We start from the raw sequence: 13609 nt of genomic DNA on the forward strand, positions 1-13609 counted from the left end.
ATATTTTTTCACCAAAATTAATAAAATAATGAATTTATTTATGTTCAATACATATATTTTCTATAATAAATATTTTTTTTAAGATATATAATATTTTATATTCGATCATAGATAACTTTACTTTGTTTATTAAAAGGCAGTCTACCGAAAAACCAGGCACTATTATTGTATTGATAGGTGGTACTTCGAATGTCACGAATACTTGATATTTATTGAAAACAATTTTAATGTAGTCCAAATGGAATAATGTAAACGAACATTTTTTTTAAAAAAATTACTTATTTAGTTAATTATCGTTTTGTTTTGTGTTTTTGAATTTTCCTGTATAAACCATTGAATGTAGGTCAGAAAAAAAGAACTGTAATTTCTAATACATATTTAACAGAACTATAATTCACATCTAACTTAATCTAGAAAACATTTACCTAAGTAAATCTAGAAACATTTCATCTTTCTGTTTGAAAGTTAAAATCAGTAAGAAAAATACTTTTGAGTAGATTTCGGACAAAATAAAGAGACGTTTTCTGAAATTTTTCTACACAAGAGTTATTTCCCATGGCAATATAAAAAATTTAATTTCGGAACATGTTCTCAAAAACTCTTTTTGTGTGTTTGCTATAAAAATAGTACTGTTTAAAGGGCAATGTATGTGCGACTTTGTGATTCAATGGTCGAAGTGTTGAAATACTCAGTTATTTGTCGCGATTTTTCTTCTGATTATCCAGGAATTATGAATATTTTAGATTTACGCAAAAAAATTCGAAAAATTCAGCAGTTCAATAAATCTTATTTTCTCTTGTTGGTAAACGGATCAATAATAATCACATGATGGATAAGAGCTTTGCGGATTGGTTGAACCAATACTTAGGTAAAGGAAAAGGAATAAAATTAGTTCAATAAAATAAACGGTATAGCTGCTTAGTATAAAGCTGGGTACAATACAGACACTGTTATATAATAACATTATTTAACAAGAACATGTCACATAATGGAAATAATTTGCAATAATTACTATTTTACGCAACATTTAATACAACGAAAGTTGAGATGATTACTCCATGATGTTTGTAAAAACTTTAAAATACATATCTTAATCCAGTCAAATCAAAATAAACAGTCCACAGTACGATTAAAAATAGTTTTAAAAAATGAAAAATAAGTTCTAAAATTCTTTGTTGAGGATATAATGTCGTTAAAATCACTGCTGAACTTTCCACTTCAAGTTGATATGATACAATATATGAAAGAACTTATTTTCGTATTTATATGAAATAAAATTTTGTAAAGAAAACATTTTGATTTTGTTTTCAGAAAATATCGGAGGATAGACTTAATAGCTAGATGACAGGGTAAAAAAAACTTTGATAAAGCCGAGGCTATACACATAAAAGTATTGTCAGTATTTATGTGCGTGCAACGTTAATTACGCCACTGATAGACTTTCACTCTTAAATGAATTCCTGAGAAGTTAAAAAAAGAAATTTTAATTGGAAATAAGATATTTAATGAAGCTAAGCTGTCTGCTCTCAATGGTTGCATATTACATGCGCAAATTCTTTTCTAAAATACCGAATATCAAGAAATCAAACGGATGTTTTACATGAATTTAAATGATCTTCATGGAAATGAAAGACATTTGTAATTTAATTATACATTTGATTGAATTGATTCTATGGATAAAATCACTTAAAAATAGTCGATTAACTGAAAAGCCATAAAAGACAGCCGTACTTTTCTAATAAAATTAAATGAAGAACCAAATTTAGGAAATAGTTCTAATTTTAAGGTAGCGACTGGTAGAGTTTATAATATTAGTCTTTTCTATGATGTTGTTCAAATTTTTAAAACGTCATTTACGCCTAATAAAAGAAATCAGAATCGATAGTCACGCATATAAATGTAGAGATTAAATTTCTTTTTTATACATTGTTTTCTTTACAACTACTTTCGTATGTCATTCCCGTGCCTAATTAGGATGTAAAGAAAACATCAATAACATAATCAATAACACAATCAACTTTTAACTTTTACATTTTATTCTTTTAAAAAAAAATTAAACTAGAGCAAAGATCGTTGCAAGGCAACGAGTAGGTTTTCCGACCTGTTTGACCGAAAGTAACTTTTATTTAAAAAAAAATAGTATGAATGTCTCCAATGATTTAAAATTTTAAAATCTATATTGATTATTGCAAAATTAAGCTATTTTTTTCCACTTTCGATTTGACCGGAAGAGACGCTGATGGACGGAAAATTGAGTTTTATGCTTCCAGTTATAGTTATTACCCAAAAACGTGTGAAGAACACGAAAAATACGCAATTTTTGACTACTTCCGTTTTGACCAGAAGTGATCTCACAGGACGTATTTTGACAATCTCAAAAGATTTCACTTGACATTTAAAAATAACTTTGCTTCTTTAATGTATTACAAATGCTCAATACTTTTAAAGATATAAGAAAAAACTTTCTGGCCGCACTTGATCCCTATTTTTAGGGATCAGCCGTTTTTTCTAGACATTATTTAAAGATCTCATAATTCTGCACATCTTTTGTTCTATATGACTAAACCAAATACTAGTATTTCTAGGTAAAAAGATATCGTAAAGAACGTGTTAGAAATTTTGAAATTCACGATAGCACTAATTTCGGACCATAGCAAGCCTCTGCTCTTTGTACTTTCGGTGGCAATGATATACACAATTCAATTCTAATTATAAATAGGCTGCTTTATCATCACTGAAAATGTCATACTACTATAATCAATGATTTTTGAGAACCTTGCCGGACAAAGTGACCCTCTTTAAATGAAAAAAAATTGCGGAAATCTCCAAATCTGCGTGCACAAAATCGGTAAGAAAAAATAATTAATAAGAAATATAGTGAAAAAGAAACCTGAGAATAACAAAGAGGTCTTCCGCTGCTCTGCATTTTTGTTTTCCACGGTTATCACATGATAAAAATAATCATGTCTTTTACAGGTGAACCCAATAATGTTGATGGAAATGAAAATTGCTTACACTTCCGGTTGTTTAATGGAATTTATTTTTGGAACGACGTACCTTGTAGTGTGCTTGGTGGTTTTGTTTGCCAAGGTGAGTACAGTGATCACGATTTTCTTGTAGTAAACGAAAGGGTTGTTTCTTCTTTTCTCAAAAGTTATATAGAAGAATTCTACGAATAAAATTAAAACTCTTTTGAAGTAATGATAAAAAACCTTTTTCTTTTCAAAATTATCTTACATTATAGTAAATAGATAAACATTGAGATAGATGAAAAAATCACACTTATTAAAAATATAGCTGAGTTAAATACAGAACACTTGAATTTTGTATATCAGATATCTAAAAACCAAACTTTATGATAACCCTAATAAGAAAGAAGATTTTGAGGTGTCTACAGCTGAGCGCGATTTAATAAGAATCATGATTACAGAAAGAAAGCAAAATTATATTTTATCATATCATGCACACTGTAGGACTTGGAGACCTGTCAATCGAATGAGACTGTATAAACCAGGGTCCCCTGTCGCAGTGGGTGTTGGCACAAAAATGACCCCCTTCACTGCTCAATGGCGGTAAGCGACGAATTTAAGACAACAATTTGCAACAATCCAATGGCCAGTTGTAGCTTCTCAATATGAGTGAAAAATTCTTGAGGGGACGTTAAACAACATATGATCAATCAATCATATACATAAATGTTTTTGTCAAATACATACGCCTTAAAAATTATAGAGATCGATTTTGAGTTATTGTATTAAATCAATACATTTTGAACTTCTGGTTCAGTCCCATATAGGCAAATCTTGATTTAAGCGCTTTAACGAATTAAGACATAAATTTCAATCGATAAAGTTTAATAGATAAGTTCACATATGCACAGAAGTTCCCTGTAGAAACTCATAACACACAGGTAAAACATTAATTTATGGTTCAAATTAAGGGTATCCGATCCTCAGCCAGGAAGGATAGAAGTGAAAGTCACGGTCTTTACTGCTCAATGTTCCTGAGTGCCGGGTATAGTATAAATTTAAAGTCCTTCACCGGCATACGATGACGTCTCTATATGAGTGAGACATTCTAGATTTGGGACGTTTAACAACATAATCAATAGATTAATCAATCTAGCCTTAATTACCAAATCACATTACATGTATCATGATATGAAATTAGAAGTGATTTATGATGATTTCCAAGCAACTAAGCATTATGAAAAACGTAATGACTTCTCATTCATTATCTTCCATTACTTATGCAGGAATACACCCTAATCATGATCACCTACTATTTATATCTCTCAACTGATTCGAAAAGCAAAAGCATGCTCTACGAAAGAATAAATTCTCAAACGAGATTGGTTATTGACAGGAATCCTTAAGTTGACAGAGCAAAAATATCACAGAGTCCTGTTTAAAGTAATCATTTTGTATGTTTTATTTTCGATCCTACATTTATACATGTACAATGACATTGTAAGCAAATGCAATTTATCATTAAGTTGAGTGATAACTGACATTTTTCATAAAAATTGTTTGATGATTTTTTACACACGGATTTTTTACAAATTTTCCGTTATTTACGAAGATGACAAGGTGCACACGGTAGGTGTGACCGGTCGGCAGAGGATGCTCACTCCTCCATATGCATGGCACCTGATCCAACTTCTGATGTTTTGGAAGTTCGTATTCTGTTCCAAAGTTGTATTGTTTGATAGATTTTGAGCTTGTATACTGTTCGTTATATACATGTTTCATGAGTAACTTTAAAGATGTAATTTTAAGAAATACAATGGGTGAATATAAAAAACTTTTAGACTTTATCATCTCAGTATGCATTTTCAATCACGCAATGCCTGATTTTCAGAACCAGAGGCGCGGACTACCTTAAATAAAGGCTATTCAGATGAATGGAAAAAATATAAAGGACAACCATTTTTTAACTGTATTGATAAATTTTTCCGCCTCTACTTAATTTTCCGTGTGTATTTCATGTTTTGTTTTCAGTTATTACTTTCACCACAGAATCAAATTTAGTGATAATCCGAGATCAAACAACATTGTACGAAGCGTCGTCCATAAAACACGATGATAAGGATGTCTAACTGGACCTCATATTATAAGTGTTACGAAATACCACTTTCAATTTAAATAATAATATATCCATCCGTCAAATCTTATTCATTGACAAATCCTTTATGTTATAATTTTAAGTTAAATTATTCGAAGATTATTCTTTTTACACCTCTTTACATTGCGTAAAGTATAAGGTTTGAAAGCGCTAGGATTTTTGTTTTGTTTTGTTTGTTGTCATCAATTGACATTGACATAAAATTATGCTTTGGTTGTTAATTAGTTAAAAAGTGTTAAGACAATTGACATGACTTTGTCTTTAAGTTGAGACAATCAATTTGAAATTGTTATTTGGTTATTTTAAATTTTAATTGACATGAAAATTGAGATTTGTTTTTAGTTTAAAAAAAACAATTAAAATGCAATAAGTCACTTTGTTAACAGCCACAAACGAGCAGTCTACAACTTCAGCTACAACTTTCGATACAAAAAATACATTTTTCCTTTTGCCGTGCTATTTTTTCGGTATAAATGTCAAAAGAGAGATATCAGATGTAAATTCTTTTCTAAATATTTTGTTTAAAAAATGGAACAATAGTTATGTATATGTGTATGATTGAATTAAAAGGAGACCTCTTTTTAAAGTAAGCTGATTTTTTAAATGATGATATTTTTTTACCCTATTGTAAGAGCAAGCCACACATAAACCTACAAATGGACTCTGTGTCAATAATGTTAAACAAATATGTAAAAGTACATTTTTGAATGAAAATGAAAAGCTCTTCTAAAAATATGCTGATTTTTAAATTATGTTCTCTTTTCTAGCCCCAAAAATTCCATTTTGTGAAGACTTGCCAAACGTGGATTGTGTGTCGAGAATTGAAAACACCAAAGACATGGTATGAAATAATGTATCCTAAGCATCAGTGAAGTGTCTCTTTATAACCAGCGAGTAAATTAAATAATTTTTGTACACTTAATAATAACCTGAATAAAAAACTTTTAAGGCAGTTCATGCATTTTTTATATAATTCTTCTCTAGATTGATTCTGCTCTCCAAGGAAATTTGTCAAAGAAAGAAATAAAGCTTACGATAGATCGTCTGCTTCTAAACTTACAGACACTTTCAACAGACAACGAACAAACTCCCGAAGACTTAGATAATTCAATAGATTTGCTGAATAAAATCGTTGATGTTTCCAATAGGTCTAACGTTCCTCTTCCAAAGTCGGTATGCTATATTCATGAATATTATTTTAAATGTAATTCGATAAATTTCATAATATAAAACGAATAATACTTATTAGGTTTTTATAATTTCATCACTCAGTTAAACAAGAAATTTTCATTCTGTCATACAGATGATTGTGACAACAATTGACAATATACTGGGAGAAAATCACACTGCTGCTTGGAATAACACTTCTACAAAGGAGGTAATTATCATTGTGATAATTAATTAAGCAATATTATGTTTAATGAGGTTTAACATTACTCGTATTATATTTATCCAGGCCAGTGCAAGAGTCAATAAAATCTTTAAGACCGTGGACAAAATAGGATTGAATCTCTTAGAGACGGTCAGCGAGAACGAAAGCATCACATTTAACTCAACAAAAAATATTGGTAAGGTGACTAAATACTTGATAAAGTGTAGTCAGCTACATTTTTTTTGATTGGTTTTCCACTTTAATCTTATTGATGAAGATTTTTTTTTACAAAAATGTATTAATCGTTATTTATTTCATTTTCATAGTTTTCACACTTGCAAAGATTCCGGCAGATCAGCCCATAATTTTCCCGGAAAACAATAGCATCTCAATTTCATCGCTAGTGTTTCCAGTACAAGCTAATGGTTTAAATCAAAGTAATAACAGTTCCTTTATCTGGCCTTTTATTCCATTCAATATGTCATGAAAGCAAAAAATTTCAATTTTTTTAAATAATCAAAACTAGGTATTCCCTGCCTTGCAGTGAAGTACACAACACTAGCGAAAAATTTAAATAACAACAAAAGGTAAGAGGCTCTAGATAAATCGAAATATGTATGCTTAATTATAACCAACATTCTCACCAATAAGACAAATCTTTTTTTGAGTGAAAGAGAATTCTGGATACATTTATTCTCATTTCAGAGTGAAAGAGAATTCCGGATACGATATTTATTCTGATATTATGTCATTAACACTTAAAGAGCCTTTATTTGGAGGAACATTGGACCCATCAATTCATTTGAAGTTCTTAAAACAGGTAGTAACTTTCACTGATATTATTTGTGAACATTCTAAATGAAAATATAAATCCTATTTTAAAATAAGAATTAATTGCACTTTTCTGCTCTTTTCACTTCCTGAATTAGGATTCTCAAAATTCCCTCAGCAAATGTGTATTTTGGGATTTTAAACACAAGTAAGTACTGATCAATGATTTGTTTCTTTATCTTTCATATAACCAGCATATATACGTAATTATTTCATCATACTTCTGGTAATATTATAGGGTTATTGAACTTGAAATATTGGTTATTATTGGCACGAGTTGGTTGTACAAATGCTTGAGCTTGCGAGTGCCAATTTTCACCAAACAAGTTCAATCACTCCTTTTTATATAACTCAAACATTTCCTCATAATTTATAATGATTATTCTAACAAAAAAAAATCAAATTCATGCTTTTGTTGTATCCGTATTTAAATTCACGCCTGTCTTGTAAGTGTTCAAGCGTTATGGTTTGCTTATCTAGGTTTAAGTGGAGCTTAAACGTACTTAATTTTTTTTTATTAATAATTTCATTTTTATGTAAAAGATAGACATATCTTACCTAAAATCCACTTCCTTTCTTTAATTTAGCTCTGAGAATTTGATCAGACGATATTTTGTTTACAAAGGGGCGTTCGATATTGAACGTTGGTATTCGGAATGTTTTGGGCATCTCGTATGCGTAATACAAACTCATCGTTCAATAAAACGACAAGATATTGGAAGCTTAAATTCTCTAGATTTTTTGGTAGTATGTTATTAGAGACCATTTATTGGCTATATAATAATATATACATTTATAGCATAATAGGGAGAGAAATATGAAGTTATAGTCAGCCAAGAATAATCCCGAGGGGAATATATTTCTTGGCTGAACATATCTTCATGTTTCCCGAACATTCATGCAGTGAATTGTTTATTATACCACTACAAGGAAAAATTTTGAAACAAACATGAACTTTCAAATTCGGCACTGCTCTCGAATTTCACTTTCATTTTAAACGTAAAATTACTGAAACCCTTTGACACAACATCTTACTAATCATCAATTTTGTGACGTAAACTAGCTATCGTGACGTCTACTACTCTCGGGAGGCTATTGCAATGGTATGGGCAGCGGAAAGGGCAAAAATTACCACAATGAGAAAACAAACAATTATTCTAATTTCAATGACCATAAAACTTAACAAATGATATACTATGCATAATCAACAGACCTTTTCGCAGAACAAATATACATTAAAGCAAAACCAACGACCACGTACGTAACAAACATATATGAATGCAAAACCAACGAACATCTTTGCAGAACAAACGTACATAAAAAGATGACAAACGAAAAAAATTTAACAAACGTGCACGCGGTAAATCTAGTCTTCCCCACATCCGGCTCCCGACGGTCCCGGATTTTTTTTTCGATTTCTTTTTTGTCGGTGCACAGAAACTCTTCACACTCCTCAGGCACTTTTCTGGGTTCAAATAATATATTTTAATATAAAAAAAAATTTAACAAATTTGCGTATTTATTACTGAATCAGCAGTATCATCTGCCAAAAAGCGGTAAATCTAGTACTCAGCTATAAATGCGAAAACCACTGAAAACAAGGATACCTATGTTTTCGTAGAATCGCAAAAACACCAAACTGTGGTATATTTTTTAAAATAAACGATAACCCTCATTTATATGCCAGATAATTTGTATGCACAAAAATTCCCCACATATTTTTTTTTTCGAATAGAACTCTTTGCCACATCATGTTTATGTTCCCAGGCTCTACAACATGGACGTGGTTCTAACTCGGATGCCCCTGTAAATTTTTCCTTTTCTTTTGGTTAATTTATCTTAAAAATTTCAAATGAAAGAAAAGAATTTCCATAAGATAAAAGATACATATATCTCATTCTCCTGAAGGCCGTTTAGTCATTTTTTCCCCGTTGTTGTTACATAAATTGGTTTCCCCAATTCTTTAAATATTACAAGAATCTTTTATGATATCTTTTAATTACAGTGACATATCATATGACAAGCACACAGCAACATTTCCCAAATTTAAGAGTAAGGTCAAAAAGGGGTTATGTAGTGCATGTATTTTAGGAAAAAAATGGTACTGAAAGAAGTTGAACCTAACACCCCCCCCCCCCCCACATACACCCTCACTCACACACACGAAATAGGATTTTCGAGTTAGGGCTACATGTATATCATTTTAGTTTCCTTTTTGTTTTAGCTTGTCAAGTTTTTAAAATCTTTTTTTTTTAGCTAGATTGAATTTTTTTTCTCTGGTTGACCCCCTCCTTTCAAAAACGATACTACGTCAATGTATAACAAGCAATACTTTCATTTTCCATGGTTTTACCATAAGTACAATGTTAGATTTACGCTATTTTTATGAAAATTTTGATTAAAATCTTTTTAGAAATCAAATCATTTTGATGATATGAATTTTTATAGAATTCAAATGTTCTTTTTTTTTTATTAATACCACCAATTTCTACTGAAATACTAATTCCATCTTTTTTAGAAGAAATATCTTCTCAATATCAATATTTTAATACATGTCTCAAAATTTGAAGTTTTAAGTTTTAATAACTTTTAGATGAAATAAGATTTTTAATATATTTTTGTGTGAAATGCTATTAAAATATATAAGTCGTAATATTATACAGAATATATTAACTTCAAATCTGTGTCCGTTTTTTGGTTTTCGTATTTATAACGGAGTACTACATTTAACGCTTTTTGGCAGGTGATACTGCTGATATTCATTAATAAAAGTTTTAACATATCATTGAATTCATTTAAATAGAAAATGTGCCCGAGGAGTGTGAAGGGTTTCTGTGCACCGACAAAAAAAAAAAACCCAAAAAAAACATCCGGGACCGTCGGGAGCCGGGTGTCGGGAAGACTAGATTTACCGCGTGCACGTTTGTTAAGTTTTTTTCGCTTGTTGAGTTTTATGTACGTTTGTTTTGCATTCATAATTGTTTGTTACGAACGTGGTTGCTGGTTTTGCTTTAATGTATATTTGTTCTGCGAAAAGGTCTGTTGATTATGCATTTTATATCATTTGTTAAGTTTTTATGGTCATTGAAATTAAAATAATTGTTTGTTTTCTCATAATGGTAATTTTTGCCCTTTCCGCTGCCCATGCAATGGCTATTGCAGATATCCAAAGAGGTGGAATCGATGAAAAGCATGCCGGCGACAGTGAAATACGAAGTTTTTTGACCCGAGCACGTGATAATCTAGAACCAATTAGATAAGGCGTTGTGTAGAATAATTATAATGAGGTATAATAAATATTTATTACAGTAACGGAACTGGTAGGTGGTCAACACGAGGATGTAAATTACTATCTACAGATGACCTTTATCTTCACTGTGAATGCAACCATCTGACAAATTTTGCAGTACTGGTTCGACCATATTCAAGGGTAATCATTCAAATGTCTTTTGATTTATATTAATATGGCGATTTTACGGACAATAACTATTATCCATTGTCTAACTATTACAGAATATCTAGTACATTATTGCATATCTGTGGTTAATCATTGAGATAGCTCTTTCATCTTCACAGATAAAAGACGAAGAGGATGCATTGAATTGGATTTCCATAATTGGTTGCTCAATATCGGTCTTTCTTTCTTTGCTGACGGCCATTATTTACATCTTTTTCTGGAAGTGAGTGAATTAATAAACAATCTGCAATCACTAGTTATTTTTACAATTTTTTTATTCGTTAATTGTTTAAAATCCGGCTGAAATATACTTATACGTGGCACTAAGGACCATTTAGCAGTTAGGAATGTTTCTCTTGCAAGCTTCTACTGTGACAGGGGAACTCGCATTATATGGTTTCAACCGAAACACCGGTCTAAAGCGGTCTACAGTGGGATTAGAACCGCGAAGCAAGGATCAACACCTGACTCTAGAACAGACGTTCTACTCCTGTGCCACATGGACAACTATTTATGTTATAAATGATATGGTTAATAAGGTTATATCACAGGAAAACATAACGTGCATTCTTTCTTTACAGATCTATTACTGTCAACGTCAACCAAATAATAAATAAGATCACGGTGTTACTCTGCTTTGGTCTCTCCATGGCCTATACATTATTTCTAATTGGAGTTGATAAAATACAGAATGAAGTAAGGATTTGATAAATTCGGTTAATTTTCTATGAAAGAATTTATTTACAGGACCGTGTTTGCTCTGTTGTTTTCAAAGACTTTCGAGCTTGGTTATTGTTTGTTATCTCTATTCTTCGTTCAAAGAGGCACATGTCCATAATGGATTAAAATTTGATCTCTTTTATATATTTCAGGTCGGATGCACTGTCATCACAGCACTGCTACACTATCTTTTCCTGTTCATTTTCTTTCTAATGCTGGCCCTTGGGTGTCACTATTTCAGCAGTATCTCTCTCGTCAAATTATCACTGTCTAAAGCAACAACACTTCAGAGTCATGCCGGTACATTCGGTAAAGTAACGTGGGTAGTTGTCACGGGTGAGTATAACATTAGGTGTCTGCCATAATGAAAATAGAATGGATAACAATAATTGTGACAAGTCGTATAGATTGTGAATAAAAATAATCGTAAATATTTTTTAGTCATACCACTTAGCATAACCGCAGAAACTTTCGGAATCGTATATTCCTCGGACAAGGACTATCATTCACAAACCAGGTAATCAATCTCTATTTCAACACTTTGTTTTTGATATTCACACACAAAATAAAGCTTTATAATCTGGAAAAATCGTTTAATATTATTATTTTATAGTTGCTGGTTATCATTTGAAAGTGGAGCTTTGTATGGATTTATTGGACCCGTAGCTGCCATTATTTTGGTAGGAAGTTGTCATTTTACATGATTTGATTACGTCATTGATTCCGGCTCTATCAATTAAGATAGTTTTATTTTATGATGATATTGTAAGTGAAATCTTGTACATATTTTGTATTGAAGCAAAACATAGCCAATTGCTATGACATACTATTTATCAATTTTAATTTTAGGTCAATGTCATAATTGTATTGAGTCTCGTTGTGACTCTATGTTCGACAATTTCCTCAGAAGAAGAACTGAAGAAAAGGACAATGTAAGTCAGAATGAATACAAATCCAGGATTTGCTGAAAATATAGCTTTTAAATAATCAATTTTAATATTATTTGCATATATATCAAGGTAAGAATAATGCTTTCAAATAGAATATGGTATATTTCCGGGAATTTTTTTCTAATGTAGATATTTTTTTATGATAAATAAAATGTCATGTAAATTACTGGAATGGTTTCAGAGCTGGAATAAAGCTATCTGTACCCTGTTACCTATTCTGTGTGTCACGTGGTTATTTGGTCTCTTGTCCATTAATGATGATGTGATCGTCTTTCAGTATATTTTCTCCTTGTTAAACTCCTTTCAGGTATTCAGTATATATTTTTTTTGTTTCAATCCTTCTTCAATACATTTATCAACCAATCAAAGATTATGTAAGAAATAATAACTTGATTATGTAATCTCCTCTTCAGGGGCTTTTTATTTTCATCTCCAAATGTCTTCTGAACAAAAAGGTAAAAACTGCATAAAATTCAGAATTTAATGTTTTTCTTCGAAGTTATCTTTTAATTTCAATGTCAAAAATTAATTTAAAAGCATCTCCAGGACTTAGATATTTTTGTAAAACAAAGACAATTACTTGAACCAGTTTATGTTCTACTTTATTAATACGAAAGATTTAAAAATATACCATATAATTCTACAGATCAGAGAGTTGCTAAGCGAACGCATACACATAGAAGGTTCAGAAAGCTGGAGAAGCAGGTTTTATTCACTATTGAGCAGCAATACGATGACTCTGAACACGAAGGAGTTTTCATCAGCGTGTAGGGTTAGTTTTTGTGTATATTAAGAAGTAAAAATGTGATTTACATTTATTTTTTCATTCATATCAAATGCTCCTTTTTAATTAAATTTTATGTGAAACAACAACGTAATTGGCAAACAAAAGTATTTCAAAAATTTATTTACATTCAGATATAAGAAAAAATATTGCAATGCATTATTATTTATCCTTAAGATCAATTGTGCAAACATTTACATTGTGAGACCAAAAAAAACAAACATTAACATGTAGTAGGGATAAAATCGTGAGAAAATGCCTAAAATAAGAAAGTAAACTGGACTTATAATGTTTTTCTCTGCGATATTAAAGATTCAAACTGTTGGAGGAGAATCATTCATTAAACAAAAAGAAGAGGATCTCATTCAGGT

General features: G+C 30.7%; 1 protein-coding gene across 1 annotated transcript in view; it reads left to right on the forward strand.

Moving 5' to 3' along the window:
* Nucleotides 1-13609, forward strand: part of LOC134262716 (adhesion G protein-coupled receptor L3-like) — a 60818-nt gene that overhangs the window by 21959 nt on the left and 25250 nt on the right. Inside the window, exons 4-19 of the mRNA XM_062745083.1 lie at nucleotides 2977-3090; nucleotides 5892-5965; nucleotides 6109-6297; nucleotides 6428-6502; nucleotides 6581-6692; nucleotides 6823-6933; nucleotides 7023-7083; nucleotides 7202-7316; nucleotides 7426-7475; nucleotides 10637-10757; nucleotides 10904-11007; nucleotides 11366-11480; nucleotides 11657-11840; nucleotides 11946-12021; nucleotides 12118-12184; nucleotides 12354-12436. Coding sequence (XP_062601067.1) covers nucleotides 2977-3090; nucleotides 5892-5965; nucleotides 6109-6297; nucleotides 6428-6502; nucleotides 6581-6692; nucleotides 6823-6933; nucleotides 7023-7083; nucleotides 7202-7316; nucleotides 7426-7475; nucleotides 10637-10757; nucleotides 10904-11007; nucleotides 11366-11480; nucleotides 11657-11840; nucleotides 11946-12021; nucleotides 12118-12184; nucleotides 12354-12436 — 1651 coding nt within the window. The remainder of the gene's footprint in view (nucleotides 1-2976; nucleotides 3091-5891; nucleotides 5966-6108; nucleotides 6298-6427; nucleotides 6503-6580; nucleotides 6693-6822; nucleotides 6934-7022; nucleotides 7084-7201; nucleotides 7317-7425; nucleotides 7476-10636; nucleotides 10758-10903; nucleotides 11008-11365; nucleotides 11481-11656; nucleotides 11841-11945; nucleotides 12022-12117; nucleotides 12185-12353; nucleotides 12437-13609) is intronic.

This window comes from Saccostrea cucullata, unplaced genomic scaffold (assembly GCF_032062105.1).
Source record: "Saccostrea cucullata isolate Sc308-1 unplaced genomic scaffold, CSIRO_AGI_Scuc_v1 ctg5040, whole genome shotgun sequence".
NCBI lineage: Eukaryota > Metazoa > Mollusca > Bivalvia > Ostreida > Ostreidae > Saccostrea > Saccostrea cuccullata.